Below are 27,599 nucleotides of genomic sequence, written 5' to 3'. Positions count from 1 at the left end.
CTTTAGTAACACATTTATCTACGGTCTACACATCAGCAGCACATCAGCAGGGAGCTGTTTGTTTCAGTTAGGTGGGCATGTGATTTAGCTTAATGTATAAGTATCAATTTGAACAGGTTAAAGTTTCATCACTTAATTGTTTATTTATTTTTTTACGTTCCTAAAGGTTGCTACCTATGTGCACATTTTTGCCTGCGCGTTTGGTTCAGTTTATACCTTTTTTGCTGCGTATGGGTCTGTTTGTGCTCCCACTGAGCTGAGGACAGGGCCACAGGTGAGATCCCTCTAAATTACACACAAATGGTCATTAATTATAGATGACACTTTGGTCGCAGAAATGATTTCATCCTCAAATGAGGGCAGCCTCCGCTGAGGTCCATCATGCTTGTGTGTGTGTGTAATTGAGTGTGTGTAATAGTGCCATCACCTGTGGCACTGCTTCCAGCTCAGCAGGAAACGCATACACACCTACATGCATACACACACATTAACATGGGCTGTCTGGTGTGTGTGCGTTGGTGAATCCAGCAGCCCCATCCAGCACAACGAAGTGCTTTGATGAACATACTCATTATGCTAAAGAGTGCTTCATGCCTGGGCTTCCCTGTGCCTTCAGGAAAGGTTAACTCAGGATGGTTACACAGCACAGCAAGAACCTGTGGGCACACAGGGGCAGAGAGGCTCTGGAGGAGTGTGCTGACGGTGTTAGATGTCTCAGGACCGAAAATAGATCTGGGTAAGCAGAGCAAATATCATCGGAACATCAAGGTGCCACGACGGATGCCACATAACAAACAAACATTGCAGCCAGAGCAGTTTTCACACCGAAAGGTCCCAAATCAGATGTTTTCCCTCACTGATCTAAAATCATCTGATTAACGTGGAAAATGCTGCACAGAGACTTCATTGTTTTTATCATGTTATCATTGTTCTAGTGAAAAGCGATGCCAATGGGAAAAAACGGAATGTAAATCATATTTAACAAACAGTTATATGAATAAGAACGTTTTCACAGCAATCTTGGTTTCACCCCATGATTCAGCAATGTGAAGAACTACCTTTAGCAGCAACAACATGAAGTAATTGCTTTCTGTATTTTTTCCCATTCTTCTTTCCAACATTGCTTCAGTTCATCGAGGTTTGCAGCATTTATTTATTTCCAGCTCCCTTAAAGTCCCTCCATGGCATTTCAATTGGGTTGAGATCTGGACGTGACTGGACCATTGCAACACCTTGTTCCTTTTCTTTTTCAACCATTCTGTCACAGATTTGCTGACTCAATTTCCATCAGGCTTTAGTTTTTAGAACAGATTATCTCAAAATATGACTCTAGGATACTTTGGTATATTAAAGAGTTCATGGTCAACTCAGTGACTGCCAAGTGCACTGTGGTTGCAAAACAAGCCCAAATAACTGACAACGAGCAGGAAGTGCTTGTGCCGATATGCTGTGATAAATCTTCTGCAAACGTGGGACTGTGCATGATCACCAGAAAGCTCTACTTTGGTCTCATTCGTCGCGGAAATGTTGTGGTTTGTTCAGATGCAACTTTGCAAACCTAAGCTGCACTGCAATGTTTTTTTTTGTTAGTTTTATTCATAGAGAAGAGGCTTTCTCCCTGGCCATATTAGCCTTTCTCTAATAGTACTGTCATGAACCTTAACATTTAACACGCTGCCTGAGGGCCTGAGATGTAGCTGTCTTTTTTTCAGCATTACATGGTCTAACCCTGGGCTGAATTTTGATGAAATACCTACTCCTGGGAAGACTGCAGCATTGAGTTAACACACACCTGAAAGCTAGAGAACAACAAACTGCCATTTATCCATCCAACCATTCTCTTTTTATCCAAGTTCCTGAAAAAGAGCTTACTGAGAATTCAGAACACTTCTATTTGACAAGCCTCATCCAAACATCCACACGCACATTAATATAGAAGTTTATTTGATAACTGACATTCTGATTCCCGTTTAGTATCTTATACAGGGACACTTTAACATGCCCATTGTTAACATCCAGTTTATATGGCCATCTTTTCTTAGATGTAACCATGCTATAGCCACAATGTGTGGATTCTATATAAAATGAGGCTTGAAACAAGACTACAATAAATACATTGTTCTGTTTAGTACTGTGCATTGTTATATAGTTGTGGTAGAACAATGGTTCAAGACTATCACACCGCATGTGATTACACTGGGTTCTATTGTGCACTGTTTTTTCTGGTGTTACACATTGCAATTAAGTCTTAGAGCAGCTTATATCAATTTGGTAGGTAATTTCTACAAGAATTTGTAAGCTGTAGGGAAATTCAAATAAGTATTGTTATAAGTAAAATGCGCTAAACACTGGAAAAATAATTACAAACTGATAACAAAGAAAACAAAAAAGCTGAGATGATTGTTTAGGAAATGTACAACTATCAAGCCAGAACATTTTTACCAATCATTTTTAAGGAAAGACAGAAAAATATTTCTTGTGACTGTTATTTTGCCTCAATTTGCTGTCACTTTATTTCATATGAGTTACATTGTGTAAAAAAATGACATTAGTGTAAACTGTACCAGGGTTGTGCCAAATCTGAGCACTGGTTAGAACATGAAAAAAGTTAACATGAAACTGTACACAAAAATCAAAGTTAATTTCTCAACTCTCTGCTTCTCCACCTCTCTTTCCTTGTTTCTCTCACCATCCATCTCTCCCCTCAGAGTTAGAGATTAGTGTATAATTACATGGGAGATCAGCAAAAAATGGGGGGAAAGGGACCAGTATATTTTAACAAGGTGGTCGAGGAGGAGTGTCATGAGGGGGAGGAGGTGGCGCGGCCCTCGTCACGGGCCGACTGATTGTCTGCTTTTAATCCTCGACCTCATTATCACCTCCAGGTCCGGCAGTGGCAGTAAATGAATCTATCTGCCGAGTGTCAAATCTTCACACCTTCACCCTGGTAATCACCCCAAGGTGCAAATACAAGAGATAGAAAGAATGAGAAAAATGGAAGGAGAGAGAGAATATGACCCCAGCATTTCATGAACAAAATCCCCTCATTTCATAATTAGTGCTGTTCATTAATTATGTTATTTCTCTGGCAATTAAAGCTGGTTAAACACGTAGTTTCTGTAAGGTCACAGCGGTGACATAAATATATAGATTTTTGTTCATAAAACACCTATTACTGCTGTCATATAAAAACAGTCACGCTTTGACATTTCTCTCTTCACACATTGTACTGATGTCTCATACGTTACTTTTTATTATATATCGTGACCTGGAAACTAAGTCTAGAGCAAAGGCAAAGCATCAAAAAGGATGACAGATAAACAATGGCTACATTTTAAATATCAGTATTAAGACGACATTCTTAGGTTTGCATTGAAGTTTATTAACTGGGGATTTATAAAACTGCAGACTTTGCTTGTATTCTTAAAGTGATATCAAAAGAGAAGTACATTCATCTGTTTATCAACAGAAGTATCTAATTAACCAATAGCATGGTATAAATTCAGAGGATTTAGGCATGTAGACATGGTCAAAACAACCTGCTAAAGTTTAAACAAAGCATTAGAACGGCAAAGAAAAAAGATTCAAATGTCAATGTCAGATGGGCTAGTCTGACTATTTCAGAAACTGCTGATCAACTGGGAATTTCCCACACAACCATGTTTAGGGTTTACAGAGAATGGTCCAGAAAGAAGAAACTATGAAGTGAATGATAGTTCTCTGGGTAAAAATAACACTTTCTGATATCAGAGGTCAGAGCAAAGCTCAAATAATTTTAAACTGGTTTAAACTCAAATGCCCTCTACAGTCACCAGATATTAGTCCAATTAGGACCTTTATGATGTGACGGAATGGGAGATTCCCATCACAGGGTGTGTAGCTGACAAATTTACAGCTTCTATGTGATACTATCATGTCAATATGGACCTAAATCTCTAAGAAGGTTTCTAGCACCTTGTCGAATCTTTGCTGTGAAGAATTAAAGCAAAACAAGGGGGTTAAAATGAAATGAGTAGAAAGGACAATAAATAATTTTTTAGGATAAGATAACCTTTATTAGTCCCACACATGGTAAATTTGTTAATTTGTTGTCTTATTTTAGTGACAATTAGGAACTCCTTTAATTTAAGAATCACGAAAATTATAATTATACTATAAAAAATGTAGCATGCATATTAATCACCGAAAAAGGAATATTTCAATTTTATTTAAACATCATCTGTTAAGAGTTAATCAGTTATAACAGAAATAAAAACCATATGTTGCATCGTCTCAGCTCTAAAGATCGTGTGCACCTTGTGTGTATATTTTATATGAGACCCCAAAAAAAAAAAAAAGAAGAAAATTGGATCTTTCTGAACTTATTTCGTAGTAACAATGCTTCCATTTTCTTTTTATTGAAATATTGCTTACAAGGTATATTCACTTTACTTTTTTATTTTAAAGCAAACTGTAAGTATCATTACATAGCTCTGTATAGTGACAAATGTTTAAGTGAAACCTTAAAGTGAATTAATATATTAAATCAGTTTCATGATTTTTGAATACTGTTAAAAACATTGTACTTGCTCAGTCTTCTTTAATTCGCTTTGCACCAACGCCTACTTAATAACAGTGGAATGAAATCTTCCCCTCAAGACATGCAACCCTTTGCTTCAGTTGTCATAGAAGTTCCTGAAAAAGAGCTTCCAGCTGCAGGAAAATGACTCAGTGATAAGTTGCAATATACTTCCAATGGACATAAGCCCTTTGGACAAATCTAACAAAATCTATGCTACCTTGAAAAACTATAATCATGCATTATTGAATTGGCAAGGATAGTGTGTAATAGAGAGATCCTAAACTCATTCCCCTGTGTGAATTATTAATTGAATTCAAATAACAGACAGAATAATTTTCTTAAAATATCTCAATCATTTTTCACTAGGACTTAAGATGGGGTAAAACAACAGTGATGCAGTCTGTATGCCTAAAATGTAGACGTACAATGTGATGGAGTGTGATAAACAGGAAAATAATTTACCAGCATCTGCAAAGGATGTGGCACCATGTTGGAGTGGATGATGACCACATAACACCCTCTTTGTTTAATGAGGAAATTCAGAGTTGATATAGTCCTTTCTTGCTTGCTGGCTCTTTTCCAACATGTTGCCACATCTGTCGTAATCATTGTCAGCATTGACTAACAGGCCCGTGTTTATTTGAAACCCCCTTCACTTCCGCTTGGACCATTTCACTGGCTTATCTGCATGTTCGTGCAGCAGAAGAATAGCTGGCTAAATGTTGTACTAAGGCCAGAGTAAAATATGATAATGAGTACAAATGGGATTATTAGGAGGCTGTGTGTCATCAGTCTGACTGATCCATGATGTCAAACTAGCCAAGCAAATTCAATTAGGCCTGCAATTACTCCCTGGCGCTAGTGGAGATGTATTGGAGATGTTAAATATTGATGGAAACATAGATGCCACATTTTTTCATCTCCAAAGGTGAACGCATCTCCTCAAGGTAATCACAAATGCTAAACATGTAGCCTGTCCATTCATCCTGCTGAGAAGAAACATGTTGTGCTGTCATAAAAAGGGTCAAACAGAGGTTCTGCAAATGCACTGCAGGTTTATTTAGACTGTGAAAAATGCATGATTTGATTTCTCTGAGATTTTCTTTTTATGTTTTATGAACTTGAGATTTATTTACGTTGAGCTTGTTGGTAGAAATGATCTATCATAATGTCCTTCTTTTTTGTACCAACATATATAAGAAATATAAGAATAAAGGTGGAGGAGTTTGTAGTTAGACATGGGTGGTAGATGAAAAAAATTTGAACCTTGCAATGTCACATAATAGCTTTTATTCCAAGAAAGAAAGAAATAAGATACTAGATAATCACAAACCCTGTACTTTTGCAATCACTGCCACACTCATTAAATGATGGTGTACCATCCAAAAATAGGCAGGGGGTCCAATACAAGTTATAAGTGAGACAGATTTTTCCTTGATTCCCTTCACTAGCAAATTACAATGCTACAGATCAACAATACTGTGCAAACGTCTTAAGTCACCTTTCCTTTCTTGATATTTAAAAGGAAAGTGTGAAATGGGTGTAGCAATTTGGTATGAAAACCTTGATTCTTCACTGTCTGAACTCTCTAACACAAATTTTCTTGTAATTTCTTAAAGCAGCCTTCAGGAACAATTTTCCAGGCTTCTTGAAGGACATTCAAATGTCTTCTTTGGATGTCAGCTGCTTTTTATTCCATTTTGTCAAGATGACCCCACATGGCGTGCGCTCTGGGGAGGCCAGTCCATGACTGATGATGCTTTTTTGTGTGATTTGGGGATTACTGTCATGCAACAATAGGTGGATCAATTGAAAGGATAGATGTATATCTCAGGTCTTGTGGTCCTGACTTTCAGATACTGTTCCTGCACTGTGGATAGTTTTTACCCTTGAAATTTGCCATTTCCATTTCCTTCTAGTTGAGGACACTACTGGGGGACACCACATGCCAAGATATATATCTCAGCATGTCCATGCTTTAGTTTTCAGGTAGTAACTCTCTCGGAATCACCCCATTGGTGCAATAATTATGCCTAATATTATGTCAAACTGTTTTATCTTAGCTTAAGAAATGGGAACAAGGACCGCAAAGTGTGTAAAGATACAATTTAAAGAGTTGCTTCTTTGTTAAGCTGTCTTTCAGAGGGTGCTAGTTTTCATTTTGCAGAAAAAAGGTGTCAGACACAATCAGCCAATGTCCAAAAAACAAACAAACAAAAAACAAAACAAATGAACAAACAAACAAACAAACAAACAAACAAACAAACAAACAAACAAACAAAAAACCCTTTCCTAAAAACAAAAACCCTAAAAACCTTTTAAAGACCTTTAGAAAGACTAGAGAACTATTGCTATTTAATAAATTACAAGACAATCTAGCACATAGTGAAACAGGAGGAGCACAGTGAGGCCATGAAACTTCCGTAGTGCTAGGATTGTATGGACAAGTTAGTGAAGAGAGTGCTAGGTAAACCCAAACCAGACAATAGATCTCTACCATTAGTAACGTCCAAAACAAACTGTATGTATTAACTGCAGTCAATATTTTCAAAAAAACAATGCAACAAAAGGATGTTTCAAACAATGTCTGTTTGGGTACATCTACAAAATAGTGGTCCAGCTGAAAAACTGGGGAACCACTCATCAATATGTTTGTTAAGAGATATTGATTTTAAGCAGGGCCCCTCTTTGAGGATTTTGCATGTTAAGTTGATTGGTGATTTGAATTTAACCATAGATGTGGATGTGACGGGGAATGGTTGTCTGTCTCTTCGGGTGAGCCCTGCCATTTACTGGTCCAGGATGTGCAATGCCTCTCGCCCAATGGCAATAGCTCCAATGGCCCAAAAGAACAAAACAGAAACATACCTGCTGTTAAACTTCTCAGGGTGCTTCTCTCTCATAACATGGAAACGATGTGCGATTGAGGCATCCTGAAAGAGACAATAAAATTGTATGTTTTATTGAAGCAAGTTGGTGTAATAGTTTAACAACAGATCATAAGTGAATTACAGTCTTGCAACCTCTAGTTTTGGACACTTTAGTGTATGGAACTCTAGGTAAAAAAATTAATTAATTAATAAATAAGCTCTTCTCTACAACAAAGTATTAGGACCTCATTAAGAAAAAAATGTATTTATCATTTTTAGGTTAAAGTCAAAATTCTGAGAATAAAATCAAAAATCTATTTTGAGAAAAAAGTCGAAAGGTGGAGCTTACAGTTGTTCTTTCAAGACAAACTGCCAGTTTTAGTAAGAAGGAAGGAAATGATTTCCCTTTTAGCACATAAACACAGTGCGGTGATAAAGTGTAAGGACTTTGAAAAGATGGTGCAGAAAGCTGCAAATGGTCAGATGGAAAAAAACCACAGAAAGTTGGAAGAGTGGATTTGTACGAAATGAAATGACTGGTAATGGACAGATGCGAGGTTATTGATGGTTACACCCTCGTGCAATAAAGAGGATGTATGTTGTATCACAAAATGGCAGATCAATTTGTTTGACTAAATCATCCACACAAGGCATTTTGTAGAGGGTACAGTCTTGAAAAAACAACTGTAATCACCACATTTCAAGTTTTTTCTCTTTAATATATTTTTTTAATGTGGCCCTAATAATCCTTTGTACTCATGTCATTACAACAATTAATAGCATGCAAAATTTTATTACGTTAAAGTTTAAATTTATGTCAGCTGATATTTACTCCACACTTCTCAAACATTGCAGGCACATCTTGGATGTCCATGGTGTTTATCGCTATAAGATTACAGGAGCTGTAGTACGCAGAAGGTTGCTAAGCTTTGGATGAAGTTGACAGAGACCCTGATGAAAACATGCTGCTTCCATACGGGCTAATTAATTAAACACATACTGCTCCTAACCACCCTACAGGAAGCTGCTGAAACCTCAGCAACCAAGTTGTTTTCTTTCTCTGTATGTACCTCACCACTCGTCTCTCTGCAGTTCAGATTTTCTCCAATCTACTTCTAAACCTAAATACCCATAATCACTCATCATTCTCTCACATGACAAAGGTTTTTGTTGATTAATAACAATAACATTTTGAATATTGCACAGTTTTTCATAAAACCACAATGCAGTCAAAGGTACTTTTAAATAAACGATTTAAATGTATATGAAGTGTTTCATTTTAGTTTACCTGTAATCTCATTTTTGAAATGGAAAAAAAAGACTACTGCCTACTAATAAATTTCCCTTCACAGTGGTATACTTTCTTTGTATTAACCTGGGCATTAACTGTTTAAATGTACTGGAGCACAGCACCGCAGTTTGAGTTAAAATATATTGGATATTTTAATATCAAAGAGCATTTGTGCAAAAATGCTAAACAGGGTATTTAATCGGAACACCAGTAAGCAGGTGAACATGACATATGAACTCAAATATGCCGTAAAGTATGTACAAAACCTCTCAGGGCGTGAGGCCTGACTCTAATGAAGGAAAAACATAAATTTCCTTTAATTTACACTTAAACGTGTACTGGCCTTTGTGAAAAACTCTGATGAAAACTTATCTTGCTCTGAAGACATCTCAAGAAAGAGTGAGGGAAAAGTTGCTGTAAACTTTCTGGGCTTGTTCCTCGCCCCCCCTCCGCTGAAGCAATCTGTTTTGACCCACTCCATTTTGAGTGGCACTATTGAAACAGCAGTGTAGTCAGGGAGGACCCCCTGCTAGCTCTCTGTACAGAAATTTAGAAGAAGCCAAAAGAGAAAAATCAATGGAGTTTCTCTTGATGTCTCTTCAAGACGCTGTAAGCAGAAGACCAAAAGATTTCTTCAAGATCCCCGCAGACTCGCCTCACGCTTCCATCGTGAGCAAGAAAGGTGAGGTGATGGATATATCTGAGAGATTGTAACTTGATTTTCTTACAAACAGGACAATAGCTGCAAACAAGAGAGCAAAAGCCAGGAGAGGTTGTCTCCCCTTTGGTTTGGGGTCTATTATCTGAGATCTGTACAAGTGGAGCTGTGGCTTTGCAACAGTAAACAGCGATTTCAAGCAACCCAGAGTGGATAAAGCACTTTGTCGTTCTACATTGCTGTACTGTTTGTTTGCTTTAAATTAAAAAACTTAAAAAAGAAACACTCTAATGCTCCTATAACCAAAATACAGAACATTTACAGTATTCACATATAGTATATATAACAAAATATAATTTTATCTGTACAAATGTTTGATAAAAACATGAAAACTGTTCAAAGTCATATACAAATTTACACAGAAAAGCAAAACCTCTATCAAACAAAAACAAAAATATTATTATATTAGCTTTATTTAATTTTTTTTTATTCAGAAACACAAACAAAAATAGAAAACAAATAGAAACAACCCCACCTGGAAAGCTTCTGAAACAAAATCACTTTGTGCTTTTGATGTTTTCTTTTACCTCCTAAATTATTTTGTGAAAATCAATTTGGACCAATCTAAAATATAAAATTGAAATTTGCGAATTACAATACTGTAATATTCTGAATATAAAATTATTTTCTTTCCATTCTTGTAATAAATTACAAGTGAGCAGCAGGTGAATAGCTATTTTTTTCTTCCTTGCTCATTGTTTTCTTTTTTAAATTATTCACTATGCACCATGCTAATACACCAGCGTGCACTGCACATCTTGGTCAAGGGTACACTCAAAATGTGTGTAGTATAAAATGACAAAATTGTTTCAGGGTTCTTTTTTGCGCCAAACACGACTTATCAAGAAATATCTTTTCATTTCAATGGGTTTCAAATGTTTGTTTAATATCTAATTATGTTTATCTAAGCAGAATTTGATAAATAACTTAAAAAAAAATGTTGTAAGTTACAAAGAGCTTTTTTCATGGTTGAGTGTAATTTTAGCTGTTCTGCAAAACTGAGTTGAAAAAAAAAGTTAGTTAGTTAAGATGTTGTGTTTGTCCAACTGGATACATTTTACTAGTTTTCTGACTTTATGTGTAAAAACAACACAATAAAACACCAATATGACAGGAGTAGTGGGCCAAACCTTGAATACATGTATGACACATTCTTATGCACTGACCCCCTCACAGGTCTGATGCGCCGTCAGCTCACTCCCCCCCCTCACCCCCAGCTGCCCTCAAATAATTACCAATGTAAAAATCTGGCACCCAAATTAATACAGGACATGTGTAATGTCCTCTCATAGCTCAAAGTTTAGTCCAATTATGAGTGGGCTTCAGCGGTTTGATGTGCCTTTCACTACAGTGGAGAGTAATGGCTTTGACAGGAGTGCCAGGGTCATTAGGGCGACTGACTGCATTATGGTAGCGGAGTGCGCTCAGTGATTAGTTCTGTCTCTCACCCCTGGCCCTGATTGAGATCATTACACTTCACGTCACTTCCACATCCTCCCAAAGGGATGGCGTCATTAATTCTCAACCCAACTGGGCCATGGCAGAAGGTTAGGCTGGAAAAATTCAAGAAAAAGAAAGAAGAAGAAATACCTGTGCTGTGGGACAAGAATGAGATCAGAGAAAGTATTGTTCTTTTGTTCTTCGGTTACTATAACGCATTATTGGTGACTGACCAGTATCAGAGCAGTCAGTCAAGTTTAAACACCTCTGGCCTTTATTACAAGGGGACATAAGAAAGAAAGACAGGAAATGCACAAAGAGATGATGGCCAAAATCTGTCTGGTATGTGCCATAACCACTCTGCTTTTAGGATCCTCCAAATGGATCCTAAAATGAATACAAATTTAAAAGGACTCATGGAAATGACTTTCAAGCATATGTTGCCAGTGACAGTCATCGTCCGAGTTGGCTGCTATTGCTGATCTTTTGATTTCAACAGTGTCATTACAGAAACAATCTACTCTTCATCTGCATAATCTCTGAAGTAATTATTAGCTTGACTTGTCGCATAATCTTTAATGTAATTCTCTCATTCAACGGAAAGCAAAAAATTTGATGCAAACAAAATATTGTATCACACTCAAATCCATAGAGACCTCAAAGTCTTCTTAATCCCCCACAAACAACTTCATTTGTCATCATCGCGCCCACTAATCCCACCAACAGAGCAAAGACAATAGGGGTTATAATGAGTTTATGAACCAAAGATGTCAGGCCAAAGACGTTTTCTCTCAATGTTTGCTTCAACAAGAAGCAATCATTAAAGCATTAAAACTTCACGTTTTTTTTAGAGTACTGCATGTTTGGTTGACTGCACATACTAACATTAAAATCCACCACATTTTGAGCAAAATTATGCATCTTTATGTTTCAGTCACACAAGCGTAAAAACAGGATGGCAGCCTCCTTGCAACTAGGAAAAATCAATGGTAACCTGGTGACTACACTGAAGATTTCACTTAAGTTAAATGTTCAGTGAAAAAGAATGAAACCCAACTCTACGACTGCTCAAAGCTGCATGTTGTACCTTTAAAACAATCACAGTCTTGCCAGTGCAGAAGTATCAAAAATTTCTTGAATGACCACTTTTAGGTACCAAAAAGAGAGTTAACATCAGTTTCGAAGTTCGAAGCAAGAAATAAAAATGTCTGCCTGGCAGTTTGGGAAAAAAGAAGAAAAAAAGCTTTTTATCTTAACTCTTTGGGGGTGAATTTTTGTGCAGTATAACTCACTTTTTAAAATGCATTAAGAGTTAATGTTATGCATTGTTAGGTAACAAGTCAGTGTTGACACACCTGGCTACATGAATTCTGCTACTAAATTGTGTTACTGATACATTAGCAGCTACTTATGTCTGCATGATGCATGCATATAGGGTATTGATACACTTTGCTAATAAAGATAGCAAGTGTTAACTTTAGTTGACTTAGTACTCTACCCTCGCATTCAAACATAGTCACTTCTGACTTTGAAGAAAAAAGATCATGGTGCACAGTTGCAGCTACTATGAGAGGACACAAAACAAAAGATGGCTTCACAGTAGTAACAACAATCTTTTGTACATTCTGTGTTTTTTAAAAAGGCCCATTTGCATTTGGCTGAATGTTGTTTTTACCATCAACAATCTCCATTACAATCAAGTAGACAAAAATGTACCATTTTAACATAATGATGAAAAATGCTAATATATAAATGATATTATATAATTTGATAGCAATACATTTATTTTCTTGTTTGTGATCGCCTTTTTCAGAAGTCGATCTTTGAATGTTCACTTACTTGTTGTTTCTGAAAATGCTACACCAATAAATCTGACTTGAAAGTTCTCCAAATGAAGCAGCAGATGAAGTAACTTGTGTGTCTGACATTTATGCTAGGCTATTAATGCATTTGAACATTTGGATGAATGCTCTGGGATGTATTTCAAACTGTTACCACTTCCCCCTGAACACATCACCATATGTTCATCACTGTAGACAGATTACAGCTATTGTTCTCCTTTATCACAATGTTAACAAGACCCGTCCTCTAATATCCTCAAACATCGTCATTAAGAGCCCAGGGCTGGAGGTGTTATTCAACTAACATTTCTAGGGCCATGCATCACTTATGTCCCTGCCATGGTCTCTACAAATCTGACAAACCCGAGCGACTCCCTCCTCTACCACCTGTAAATGTCAATTACCATATTTCCCCCTGACATTTATCAGTAATGGCTAACACGAGCTACGTGAAATCAGTGTCATTATGGTGCTGATGGACAGGGGAGGTGCTAATGGATGCGTAACTTCATGCAAATACACAACAGGCCCTGTTTATCGATCAGAGACGGTAGAGGTTTGAGCACATCTCAATAAAGGTCTAACCACAATGTGATCACAACAAATAAATTGACTGATTAGGCTGTTACTGCATGTACTCCACTCGCTGTTCTACCTTCTGTATTCAACCTTCCAAAACAGTCAGAAAGAAGAATTATTGAGAGAGGAATTTTAATTTTAAGCACAGGAGTCCACACGTTAGCAGCTATTTCTATTTTTTTTTCTAGGTTAAATTGTCTACTGGTATCATTCTTTGTCTGAGACTCTTTCTTACAAAGACTGAACCTTCCTTTGGTGTGTAAGGCGTAAAAAGGTGCCATATTCACATTCTCTCAGCAGTGCACAAGTGATAAATTGTCTCCACTTACAGAGAGCCTTTACAGTATTTCAGCACAGCACTTTCAATGCTTCCCATTCACCTGTTTACACATGCTCACACAGCAATGGCCCTGGCCTCCCAGCAGAAACAGCTTGAGGTTCAGTATCTTGCTAAAGGTGAGGATCAAACTATCAACCCTGTGATTAGTGGACAGCACGCGAGCCCCACAAGGAAATTTATATTGCAACTGGTTCATCGTTGAGAGTCTTTATTGTGGTTGTTTTTATTGTTTATTATTATGTCTTGCATTGTGATATAAGTGTGTTGAAGCCTTTACACCCAACCTGGGAATGCAGCATCTATATAAGTTAAAATTGTAATCGTATTATTAGTAGTATTTATATTTCAACACATCACTTTACACATTGAGCCTAAGGTTGAATTTTTGGTTTTCATTGTAGTTTTTTTTCCAGCTAAAGCTAAAGTACTTTTTAAACCCATAAAATCTTTAATTTTATCTTAATTTGCACATTGCCTTTTTCTTTTACACATCGTTCTTTGTTTTTATAGTCTTAGCAAGTTTACTTATTCATAGATTTTTTTTTTGTTTCAATCAAAAACAGTCAAAATATTTACGTTGCTGATTTTGATTATTAAAAATGTGTGAAGAAATAACACCAAAATCCCTGAGAATATGCAGATGCTAAACAGTTTACTGCTTTTTCTTTTGTTTGTTTCAACACGAGCGTCACATCTGACACCTAGAACGTGAGACTTACCCCAATCCCCTTCACAAGCAGGTGTTTTTGTAGTGAGAGGCATCATGCAATTGCTAAGCAACATGCAATTAGCTGCCATTTGTGTGTGTGCAGAAACAATTATACATAAAATCAAATACAAAGACTATTTACATCTAAATGTATTTAATGTGGACATCATGTTTTTTTCTTCAGCACTAAACACTATTAAATACTGTTCAAAGTGAGAAGATCTGACAAAGGGTATTACATCAAAATCATATAACATAAAATACCAACAAAAGGTATCTTTGCACCTTATTGTCTCAGTGTTCAACTTACCACTCCAATGGAAAAGTAGTTGTTTATAATGCTGTAAGGCACTGGGTCCCCTCGCTCTTCCTTGTCTGTGGGTGTGACATCAATCTTCCAGCGATCCAGCATCACCTCTGTACTGTTCTCAATGTCCCGCAGGATCTTAAGGAGGCTTTCGCCCTCATAGCCTCAGGAAGAATAAGATGAGACAAGTGAGATGTTAAAATGGGTCTAGAATATCTCGTGCCACATGACTGACACTTTGCAAACACAGGTGCATGGGCAAATACACGAAAATACAAGTGAGTTTCCAAATAAGTTTTTATACATGTATATGGACAATTTACTTCCAGTATTACTCAATTTTGTTACTTATACTTAATGATTTTGTTATTATAAAATCCTTGGGTTATATTGTGTTGGACATTTTTGTTTGGTCTTTATTTGGTATTTTGACCTATGGTGAAAAAATTACGTCAGTTCACAAGTGCCAAAAACGGCATTTCCTTTTGAGGCTGGATCCAAAGTAAGTTAAAAATAGCCTCACTTACAGCAGAAAAAAAATGTCTACAGCCTAGTTGGGAAAAAAACCCCAGTTCTGGTCTCAAAGTTTAATTTCTATATTCATTTCAAATGTGAACTCCCCATATATCCCCATACCGCAGACCACGGCCTCTCTGTGTGAGGATCTAAACGTATTCTACGCTAGATTCGACACAGCGAACACCATGAGACCGGACAGTGTGCGCACCGCGGATGACGTCAGTGCGCACACTGTGTCTGAGGAGGATGTGCGGAAGTGCTTCAGGAAGGTGAACGCACGCAAAGCTACTGGTCCGGACGGGATTCCCGGCCGCGTCCTCAGGTCATGCGCGGCTCAGCTGGCTGGAGTGTTCACGCACATCTTCAACCTTTCCCTCTCTCTGTCTGTAGTCCCAGCCTGCTTCAAAATGGCCACCGTCGTCCCTGTACCCAAATCCTCCACCATCTCCTCATTGAACGACTGGCGACCTGTAGCCCTGACCCCCATCGTAAGCAAATGCTTCGAGAAGCTGGTCAGGGACTTCATCTGCTCTGCACTACCCGACTCACTGGACCCTCTACAGTTTGCATACCGCCACAACAGGTCCACTGATGATGCCATAGCCCTGACACTACACACTGCCCTGTCACACCTGGAGAAGAGAGACACATATGTGAGAGTGCTGTTTGTAGATTACAGCTCAGCATTCAATACCATCGTTCCCTCGAAGCTGGACAGGAAACTGCAGGATCTAGGACTGAGCAGCTCCCTCTGCAGCTGGATCCTTAGCTTCCTGTCTGACAGACGCCAGGTGGTCAGACTGGGCAGCATCACCTCATCCCCCATCACACTGAACACTGGTGCTCCACAGGGGTGTGTACTGAGCCCTCTCCTGTACTCACTCTACACCTACGACTGCACAGCCACTAACAGCTCCAACATCATTGTGAAGTTTGCGGACGACACTACAGTGGTGGGTCTTATCACCAACGGTGATGAGACGGCTTACAGGGAGGAGGTCAGCGCCCTGACCCACTGGTGTCAAGACAACCATCTCACCCTCAACGTCGCAAAGACAAAGGAGTTGATAGTGGACTTCCGGAGGTGCAGAGAAGTACACACCCCCATCACCATCAACGGCGCTGCTGTGGAGAGAGTGAGCAGCTTCCGGTTCCTTGGAGTACATCTGGCTGAGGATCTTACGTGGTCAGTACACACAAACAAAACAGTGAAGAAGGCGCAGCAGCGCCTCTTCTTTCTCAGGAGACTGAAAAGATTCGGCATGAGCCCCCGCATCCTCAGGACCTTCTATCACTGTGCCATTGAGAGCATCCTCACTGGATGCATCACCACCTGGTATGGCAACAGCACCGCCTACAACTGCAAAGCTCTCCAGCGAGTAGTGCGGTGCTCTGAACGGATAATTGGAGGTGAGCTTCCCTCCCTCCAAGACATCTACAGGAAGCGCTGCCTGAGGAAAGCGGGGAGGATCATCAAGGACTCCAGTCACCCCAGCCATAAACTGTTCAGACTGCTTCCATCAGGAAGGAGGTTCTGCAGCATCCGGTCCCGTACCAGCAGACTGAGAGACAGCTTTTTCCATCAGGCCATCAGACTGCTGAACACGTCATAGACACCTCAGCTTCACTACTGGAACTTCAACATTATGCACTCCACACTGTATATAAATGCCACTTGTTTTGCACATATTCAACTCTGTATATTTTATATATTTTATTATTATTATTATTATTATTATTATTATTTTTATTTTTTATTTTTTTACTATTTAATTTGTAAAAATGTGTATACACACACACACACACACACACACACACACACACACACACACACACACACACACACACACACACACACACGTAGGAAAATATTTAGTATACACATCCAGAAATGCATACACTATTATATATTGTACATATATTTATTAGTTTCAGGTTGGCCATTCTTGTATTTTGCTCGTTTGTGTTGTTGTGTTTGCACATCTCTGTTGCTTGTGGGGCTCGCACACAAGAATTTCACTCGCATGTGCTGTGCCAGTGTGCCTGCACATGTGATGTGACAATAAAAGTGATTTGATTTGATTTGATTTGATTTGATTTATAAATAAGTATTTCTAGAGATGTAGCAGCTTTGAATAAAAACGGCCAAGACAGCATTTTTTTAATGCTTGTGAAATATAGAATACAAATCTATAAATTCCTGAGCAGTAAAACAGACTAACACACTGTGTGGGCAGCTTTGGCTACGGTTATTTATTTATTGTTGAATGTGCTTTATTTAGGTGATATTGGTCTCTGTACAATTCTCCAATACATCCACCTCAGCTGGTCATGACAGATGGCTGAGCCTGGTTCTGCTTGAGGTTTTTTTCCTGTTAAAAGGGAGTTTTTCCTTCCGCATGTCTCTAAGTGCTTGCCCATGAACTCAAAGCAGTCTCTTAAAATAAATAAATAAATAACATTTTTTTTCTTTGTTTTATACAATTGAATATTTATGTATTTGCCTGGAAAGTACAAAACATGTAGACATCACTCTGGGCATTCCACTGTTTGCTCTATTTAATCAGTTAATTTGCATATTATTTTTAGAGCACCAAATAAAGTAATTATTAGTTTTAGCCACATTGATGTTCCAGAATAATTAGAGCGTTACAAATAATATTAACACTGGATTTCTAATGCAGGACATTTATACCTCTACCTTTCACTACAGCAAAGGGATGTGAGGCCATGTTGTTGACTGTTATGTATCTGTTTTCTGTCAGTACCTCCTCCCCATCGCAGACATCTTGCCAGGTCGTTGCCCGTGCCAAGAGGAAGTATACATACAGGGGGGTTCTTGTCCAGGTTGGCCTTATCTAGAGCAGCAGGACAAATATCACAACAAGATGTGAAACAAGGCCAAACCAAGAAAACAAACTCACTGCAAGAACTTGCAAAGAAACCATCAAATCCCTTTTTCAGCCCAACTAGTAATACTAGAAGTCAACATGAATGTCCAGTTGTACAGTCTATTTCAAGAGGCACATTTTGCCTGACAGTTATTACCTCTCTTTGTTTTGATTGATAAAAAATTGAGGCAATTTTTGAGAGCCCAAACAAGTAACACATCTTCAAGACCAAACAGAGAAGGCCGGGTGTTTTTTTTCCCTTCAAATGATGACTAATATGTTGTTTTCCAACTCACGTAATCATCCCATTTTACCACCTCTGAATACACAGGCTTGGATGTAATGAAAGTGTTCATATACAACCCATTTATTACGCTTTACCATTTCAGGCTGGACAACAAGAGTGCTGCAGCCTTTGAAAAATAATAAAAACAAAGGCAATTTTGCCAAAAAAGGAAATGGGGTGTTTAAGTGCTACAGTACTATGTTTATTACTTTACAGGTAACTGAATGCAGTATGTGCACATGTACTGTAGCACCTCAGAAGGCTTGCAGTTTTTTTTTTGTTTTTTTTTTGGAATGAACATGAGGACCAAATTCTTGGCAAAGTTGTGACAAAATAAAAAAAAATTGAAAAGTAGCATATTCTGTACCAATGAAGTCCAGGATCCAGCCCACAGTGCCATCACCTCCACAGGCCAACACTCTGAAATCAGGAACATCTCTGAAGAAATTCAACCTGTAACAAACGTCTTACTTTTAGATGTCTTGCACTGGTTACAGAAGATATCTTTTATCTTCAGTTTTCCCTGAAAATAATTGAAAATGATTTTAAAAGTGAAGGTGCATTAAAATGTCTCTTTTTTCAGTCTTTCTTGCGTTTGACACAGACACAGTGTGCATATTATGAGCATATTTTTGAGCCTACTGCAACAGCACACTGCTTCACTGCAAACCCCCATCTAATCCCACAAAATAACACATGTCGCATTGATAATTATTCATTCAGTGAGCTAGCCTGCCTGTTCGAGGCCTAATTGGATCATGACAGGCAGTGTTCAGTCCAACTTCTTCCGTTCCTTCACAATAACAAAGCCCTAACTGAATGAGCCAGCCTCCAAGCCTCGTATGGCGGGTAAATGATTCGCTCAATTACTCTCCAACTGGGACCACAAACCATATTAGACGCAAAACAGACGGCCGCAAACATGAAAGGCAACTTTGGGGATATTTAAATACCAAGAAACAAACACTTAATTTGCTGTAATTGCATTATTGAGGCAGCTAATTGACAGCAGTGCGTGCGGCTGCCTCGGCCTGCAGTGTCCGACGGTGACCGTTCACCCTGCTAATGTGTGCTGCAGTGAGTACACTTGACAAAATATTAACAAGGTTAGAGTAGGAGAAGGTCATCTGGAATGTTCTCAACTCTAGGAAGAAGCCACGGATTCGACCCCAGACTGCAGAGGAGAGGCAGGTGACGCTTCAGCCACATCAACAGAGAAACAAACAGTGGCCACAAGGTCAGTCCCTAAAACTTGGGAGTTGCATTGGCGCAGTGAAAGCTGTGCCAGTCTAAACCTCGTGGAGGGTTTTTTTTTACCCTGTGAGTGCTGCTGTGTATTTATTTTTTATAAGACACAAAGATTCTGTTTTCACATCTAATCAAAGCCAAACAACGTGGCAGCACGATGCTGAGGCATTCCTGTGTGTTTAAACGCTGCTGGACGCAAACAGCAAAGTGGAGGAGCGTTGTGCATGTAAATCATCCATTCATTTTCTTAATCACAAATGTGAACCATAGGAAACCTGGAGCTGCCCACACCACCAGCCTGCAGTGAGCTGCTTGTCTGTATGCGCGATCACATGTGGTATGGCGAGCGTTTCACCTCTCTCTATCCGTCAGTCACTTGTGTCACCAGCTCTGCGTTCAGCCTTATGCATATGGAGTCGCTGCTCGTCAGCATGATGCTATCGTCTCCAGGATTTGTTATGTGTGAACTCACCTCATTTGTGTCTGTTCTGTCTGAGGGAACCGAGTGAGAGGTTTAATGCTACAGGCCTCTCTTGCATGTGATGGTGGTTATTATATGTGGGCAACAACCGAAAACACTACTGGGTGTGTAAACAGAAGGTCATTAGCTGATCTGATTAGTGAGGTAACAAACAAAGGGATGCTTTTAGATTTTGTGTTTTCCCTATATTTTCTTCTCCTTTTATAAACAGTTCTTTCAATTTTTCCACAATAATTTATATAAAAAGACAATTTTCTTAATGCAAAGTAACTTACTACAGATACTGCTGCCAGTTATAAAGCTAATAAAGAAAAATTAACACATAAAACAAAAAATATAAAACTAATGTGAATCTTTATTTTTCCTTTTTTCTTGCTTTGTTTATACTATAGTCGTTATTATTACTATTTATTATTTTTTCCAGTTCTTTAGATGTATCATGGCAGTTGTTTTGGGATTTAATAATCTAAGAGCAGTCATGTTCACTTTTTTAATTCCATTAAAAAACAATACTCTGATTTTCATGAGTACACTGAAACAGCCTTTTCATTTCTGTTAAGGCTGCTAATGTGCTTTCTGTGTTTATCTGTGGTTATAAGCTACAGTGTTTTTAAATATAATCTTTTTTTTTTAAACACAAATCATTTTGGAAAATATCTACCTGCTTTTAGGGTTTAGATCTTAGATTGATAAAAGGGCTGCAGATTTTTCCTCTCGTGTCTGAAACACTTTAAAAAAGCAAACCTCAATCGTCATATGAGTGTGAAATTTGGATGCTTTAAACATTAAAAAAAGTAACCTGTGAAAAAATATATTATATTGACATTTAGCTTCTTTCATGGAAATAATACATTTTTAAAACGGTATCTCACACTACAGATGTGTGAGATATCACTAAAGATGATCTGGTCAACAACGTACCCTGGCATGGGTCCATTTTTAGCCAGGTTGTAGACTTGTCTTGGGTTCAGAAGATACTGGAACTTTCTGTAAATCCTACAGAAGAAATAAATAAAAAAAATAACATCGGAAAAAACTAAGAAGCAATGCAAATGTCGCTCTCTCAAACATCACACATTCGTTTCCACTTCAGGGAATTTAGCCTGTTAAGTGCAAATGCAGTCCAGGGTCCAATCACAATGTAACGAGGCAGTGGACTGGGCAGTGGGGTGGGACATACCCAAAGTCCCCTTGAGGAGAAACCATTAGAAAGACTAATTCATTTTAATTTCAATTTCATTATATCAACTGGCTGAAGTCATATTTTGATCTCATAATTTAAACAAATGAGGGCCGGAGTAATAAGGAGTGAATGAATATGTTTCAGTAATAACCCAATTAGCCCTGGGTTAAAGAAGGGGAACCAGCCAGTGACATGACAGTGAGAAGGCTGTCTGAAGCAAGAGTGTGTGTGTATGTGTGTGTGAGAAAGAAAGAAAAGAGAGCTGACGGCAGAGGCGTCCAGTGCTTTAGGTAAATGTTATTTTGTTTTTATTTGACTGAGCAAGCCTAAAGCACTTGGTGGCCAGAGGCCACGCTGTTGCCTTCCCTCTGCGGCTGAGGAGCGGGGCTTTAGAGGCTTCATGTAGCATGTTGAGACAGATTGTGTACTTACCTCTCTCCCTGCTTCCCCCCGCTCTTCGGATTGACAAACACCAGCAGAGGATGAGTGCCCTCTATTGTTGTGATCTGAATGGGAGATGTCAAAACAAACTGTTGGTGTTTGGAGACTGCAGGATGCTTCACAGGAATTCACTTTCAAGCCATATCCCTCAGAAATTTTGCCAAGTATATACAGCACTTTCAAGGCATGCCAGTCATCTGATTCGTTACATACTGCAGTTTTCCTGTTACCTGGCTGGGATAATGTCTGTGTGTGCTTCATGTTTCTTCGCCTGAGTAAAAACTTAATCTTGGGTTAATTATAATGTCTAATTATAAAGGAAGAGCTGTGATGGAGATTTTAGCCAGTATCTCTGAAACTACATTATACACTATCACAGGTCCCTTGATTTTTGAGGAACTGATACCTTTATTTTTCAAAGAAACGTTGTTTTGCTTTTTTATTGTCAAAAAAAATCATGTATTCATTCTTACTCAAATAATTCAAGTAAATATAGTTTTTCACCGCAGGCAAGTCATTCTCAAATTTACGCCGACCCACTCAGATCTTTCATTGGATATTCAACCAGCAGATGAGCATATGACAAAGGATGTCCTTCATTATTTTTCCCCCTGGTTCATTTATATCTTTTCCTCATTTTGCTTCATGAGACAATATCTCTGTTAATACTTTTACTACGACCTCATAACAACCGCTCCATTTGAACTTTTTCCCCACTAATGATGATGATCAAGAATAGGTCAGAAAATGATGAATAACATCTCATTTTGAAATCCAGTAGGTTTGTTTCATAGGTTCTAGTTTTCTGTTTTACATGTTTTTTAAAGTAAAAATTGGAATGAAAATGTAAAATTCCACTGCAAAATTTTTAATTACAATTTCTTGCAGTATCTTCACTGTCCACCGGTGGGCAATTGCACCACCATTGTAGGTAATTAATACATGTGAACTACAGTGGTTAGAAGCTCCAGGTCCAGGACAATTAATCAGGATTGCCTCAAAATGAACTACAGCATCTGTGTTTTTGGCAGCAATAAATAGAATAGCATAGAAAGCATTTATTGTCGTTACACTACGCAAAACACAAGTGTGGCAGTGCCACTCCTGATTGGTGAATTAAAGTCACAAACACATCGCTCACGGAAACAACTCACCTTACGTTACAGAAACTAATTCATGTTCTCTTTAAACATTCTGACAATAACAGACCTCTACATCAAAGACAAATAAGCCATATCCTGCTTGATGTTTGAGCATCACTTTTTGATATTTTTTGTCTTGTTTTGTTTTATTTTGGGGGTTTTGTTGACACCAATAAAATGTCAAGCTGACAACAACATTATCCTTAAATACTTTTAAATATTATTTTTAAAGTTTGGGACTATTAAACTCAACTTTTGAATGCTCTGACATAAAAAACAAGAAGTCCTCTATCTTACAGTCAGTCAATACTCAACCTGATACCAAGTACTTATTTGCGACTGCTTTCTAATCAGCCAGACAGTTTGCCTTGAGTGACATGAGAACGGATTTTCCAGTGTCTCTGAGTGGTAGTGAATCTGTGGACAGGCAGAGCCTGCGATGTCAGAGGCCGATCTCACAAAGCGCCACATAAACAAGCTCTGACTCAGCGGCCCCCGTTTGAATTACCCTTCCTGCAGTTAGTCTGCAACAACTCGCCCAGTGCTCTCCCTGACACAGATGAAGCACTTAACTCCCCCTGCCTGCTATCCCAGCAGGCCAAGGGTGAATTAATGAGCTCCCTGTCCAGTTCAGAGTGATCCATTACTTCCTGTAATTATAAATAATAATCTTGATTATTACGCTGGTTAGCCAGCGAGGAGCATAGATGGATGTGCCTGGGATATGATTCATCATATTTCTCTCTCATCCATGCGTAGACGTGCAGTCGCCACAGACAGCGGCAGGCTTCCATCGCCAACATGCTGGCTGACAGATATTAGAGAGCATCAGGCTGGACAAGGCTCTGCCATGGGATACTGATTACCAGCAGGGCCTGCAGAGTCCCATCATACAGAGCTTCATTTTAAAAACTCAGTATTCATCCACAAAACGTTTCAGGTCATATAACCACTTATTCTGCACCTGCACCCCAAATAATCGGACTGTCGTATGTTCGCTTGTTTGTGAAGTGAAGACTTGTGCTTTCACTGGATTAAAACAGATTTTTTCCAACTACTAACAGATTTTTCAACTTTTGTAATTTTAAAATAAATTAATGAATCTGAAAATTAAGGATTTCTCAAACCCCCTCTCCTCATTGTGGGCCTTTTCAAACTGTGAAGCATAACCTTATTATCAATGAAATATCTAAAAACAAATAAAATACAAAAAAACAAACAAACAACAAAGCACGAATTCTGCATTCACTGTAGTATGGGATTGTGATTAGTAAATAAAAACTATAAAAAAATATTAAGGCACAAAACTGTCAAATGTCTCGAGTACAACCTGCAGTCCTTGGCCATCGACTGTGACAGAATTGGCTCTCTGCATCTTTCCTCTGCCTGACTGACTTGACCGAGAGTCCTTCCTCAGTGTAGACTGTCTTTCCTGTGGTCAAAGGTCACACAATTACAAGAGCTTTGTTTTTTTTCCCTGCAATTAAATATATATATATATATATATATATATATATATATATATATATATATATATATATATATATATATATAATTGCAGGGAAAAAAACAATGCTCTATATACACATGCATATGTATATATATATATGTATGTGTATATATATATACATTAGGGGTGCAACAATACTCATATCGATACAGTGCTTTCGGTTCAGTACGCATATGTATCGAACAATACAAAATTTCAAAATTTGTAATTTATTTTATCAACTTTTCTTCTGATGATGCTGTCTGTGTTGAGAGCTCAGTGGATCTGCATTCAACTACTCCGCCTAGGCTGCACTGTCGAGCGCAGATCCACTGAGCACAGCACAAGTTAGCGAGACAGAAGTTAAGGTCGTTGCAAATGGCAACTGCCTAAATGGTAGCCGAAATTAAACCTCCCCACCATAAAACAGTATGTCAGATGTGCCACGCAATGCTCAATTACATGGGTGGGAACTAGTGCGTTGGCGCAGTTAGCTCGTTAACGTGTTGACGTCCAGCCCCATGCACGGGGCGATCCGCGGTAACTCGTTAACGGAGATTTGCCGCGTTATGGCGTTAACGTCATTTTAATGAGATTAACGCAGACAGCACTAGTGGGAACACAACAAATATGACTGCACATTTACGCCGACATCACCCTAGTGCAAAGACAAGTGGAAGCAGACAAAAACAACAAGCACGCATGCTACAAACTTTACCCGAGTCATTTAGACAGCCGTTAGCACATGATTCTCCTTATGGGGACCTGATATGTTTAATATGCTGCTGAGAATATAGCCCAGAAGAAGCATATAGTATAGCTTTTATTTTGGAAAGAGCCATTTCTCTGTAATAAACTCTCTTTTCCAAAGATGAGTGATTTCTCGATCAGACAAATTATTTTTTTTAAATTATTTTGTTGTTTCAGCAACATTACATTTAAAAACCGTACTTTTGAGTTAAAATATATATTTATAATTTTAATAAATGACAAATTAAAACGGCATGAACATTTTTTTTGTATCGAAAAAATATCGAACCGTGATATTATTATTATTATTATTATTATTGGATAGAATAGTGCATAGGTAAATACATGGTTTACTGCCAGAATTGGAGTGAACTGTGTGTCTCGTATCTGTTGCTGTAAAGTCGTCTCTAGAGACCTGCTATCGTTTTATGACTACAATGACGTGAACAGCTTAGTGTAGGCTGCAGATTTAGTAATCTCTAACATTTTTTTTTTACTTTTAGCAGAAAGAAGGAGTCAGAATATAAACTGTCAATCTTAATATTATATATCTGTAATTTCCCAGTAGTTTTCCTATAAGTTCACATTTAATCTGTTGCTAGTTGAAGAATTTCACTGAAAGAAAAGCTTATTTTACATATTGCAACTTACAAATCTGCCATAACCAAATAAAAAGTTACAAACATAAATACAAAACAACGAGGTTATTAATAAAAAATTAATGTTGTAACTTTTTATGTTGGCTTTTGACCTTTTCTGGCAAACTTTCCCCACATAAGTTTAAATGGAGTTTTTATTGAGTAAGTAAGAGTCCTTCCTCGTGAAGCGCACTCATACAATTTTGGAAATAAACTTCTACAAAATAATTTGGTGCCATTTCAGAGCTCAGTGGGAGAACACAGGCTGATGATTGGATCCTCGGGTAACAGTTCCAAACGAGGTCAGGTTCACCAAGCCTCGGGACTGCTGACCCATCAGAAGTGAAGTCTTACCAGGACGATGGGGCAGATTGAGTTGGGGGGCAGGATGTGATCCTTCAGGGGTCCACAGTCACACTCAGGTTTCACATGTGAGGCACACTTGTTATGGAGCTGGAGGAGGTGGCAACCGTTATTAACAACCAACTCGTGTCAATAAGAGCTCATGTTTAAGTGTACAATTTCAGGTATATGCTCCAGACTAATTTACATTACATGTGTCATTGTCTCCATTTTATTTTCTATTAATGTGCAACTGCAAACAAGTGTTTTGGGAGTGTAAATTGGTGGGATGACTTGTGAGGTAGGAGAGGTGCAAAAATGAAACCCTAAACAACAAGAAGCAGTGGGAATATAATAAGGAGGTGGCTGGCTCTCCTCGGGTGTCGGCTCACCGTGATTTGACACCAAACACAGTGGAGCCCAGTCAGACCCTGGTAACACTTAATGGTTTTGTGACACTTGTCACACTTGGTGGGGCAGTTCCCTTCCACCCAGAAATGATGCATTACCTGCAGAGAAAAGGAGAGATAGCACACAGAGAGGGAAAAAAGTGAGAAAAGAAACATGGTGCAGAAAAACAAGATATATACAAAAGCACAAGTGACACAACAATTAAAGAAAGCAAGGAGGAAGGGAAAAACAAGCAAGAAGGAACAAGAAGGAAACAAGAAGGAAAAACAGAGAGTGAGGAGGAGAAAGCAAAGCAAACAGTGCTGTCTGCATCCCCGTCTCTAAACTAGGTTTATCCTGGTAATTAGAAATGCTTAGTAGCAGATTGAGTTGTTGCAATTCCATGAGAGGAAGAGAAGCCCTTATCCTAAGCTCCACGGAGCACTGCTGATCCAAGCGTGCCGACTGGTAAACACTCCAATTGGACGTACCTCTGTGTTTTTCTTGGACTTGACATAGGTTTTGATGCAAGACAGCGGAGCGCGAGCCACACAGCGCTCGTGGACTGTGTACTTGCAGACTGGAGCAAAAAACAAAACACAAAAACATTGTTTTGAATGAGCAAAAGAACAAAGAAGAACTTCTCTTTTGTTGTAAAGTATGTACACTAGGGTTTGAGTTATGTGTTTGTTCATCTTTTTCTAACTCAGTAAAGGTTGCACTGTAGGAGGCTGAAACACGTGCAGGTCTTATCCTTTTAAAATAAAAAGTCTCTGTTAAACTGTTTACTTCTCCTTTATCTCCACCTGTCCTGTGTTTTAGACAATCATGTGGCACTAAATCAAAATTATTAGACATTTACTTTTTGATGTCAGTTGTTTTATGTAAATATCCTTATCACTACCTTTCATGCATGAAAGGCCACGCAGATCTTACAGATCTTGCAATGTTACATTTCATCTTTTTAAACAGATAAGTGCATCTGTCAAACCTGTAACACTGACTGAATTACTCACATGAGCAGCAGAGACCCTGCTTCCCCAGTCCAATTAGCATGTTGAGACACAGGTTACAGTAGGCTGGCTTATTGAAGTGCTTCAGTCTCCACACGTGCTGCCCGTCATCTTTTACGTTCTGCAGCAA

The 27,599-nt window shown here is 38.5% G+C and overlaps 1 protein-coding gene across 2 annotated transcripts in view; it reads right to left on the bottom strand.

The window, feature by feature from the left end:
* The window catches only part of dgkb (diacylglycerol kinase, beta), an 80,291-nt gene that overhangs the window by 23,013 nt on the left and 29,679 nt on the right, over positions 1–27,599 (bottom strand). For both annotated transcript variants that reach the window (XM_086312276.1, XM_086312277.1), the window contains 11 exons: positions 27,473–27,590; positions 26,948–27,036; positions 26,459–26,575; positions 26,079–26,177; positions 24,178–24,279; positions 21,697–21,770; positions 21,003–21,077; positions 18,720–18,805; positions 17,944–18,033; positions 14,660–14,820; positions 7,430–7,494 (listed from right to left, as the gene is read on the bottom strand). In XM_086312276.1, the coding sequence (XP_086168402.1) occupies positions 7,430–7,494; positions 14,660–14,820; positions 17,944–18,033; positions 18,720–18,805; positions 21,003–21,077; positions 21,697–21,770; positions 24,178–24,279; positions 26,079–26,177; positions 26,459–26,575; positions 26,948–27,036; positions 27,473–27,590 (1,076 nt within the window). The remainder of the gene's footprint in view (positions 1–7,429; positions 7,495–14,659; positions 14,821–17,943; positions 18,034–18,719; positions 18,806–21,002; positions 21,078–21,696; positions 21,771–24,177; positions 24,280–26,078; positions 26,178–26,458; positions 26,576–26,947; positions 27,037–27,472; positions 27,591–27,599) is intronic.

This window comes from Aulonocara sp. 'chitande type north' Nkhata Bay, linkage group LG11 (assembly GCF_057382095.1).
Source record: "Aulonocara sp. 'chitande type north' Nkhata Bay isolate Kocher_YH1m ecotype deep benthic linkage group LG11, A_spYH_male_GT1.1, whole genome shotgun sequence".
NCBI lineage: Eukaryota > Metazoa > Chordata > Actinopteri > Cichliformes > Cichlidae > Aulonocara > Aulonocara sp. 'chitande type north' Nkhata Bay.
Note: the sequence above shows the minus strand (reverse complement) of the source record. Positions and strands in the feature narration are given on the sequence as shown.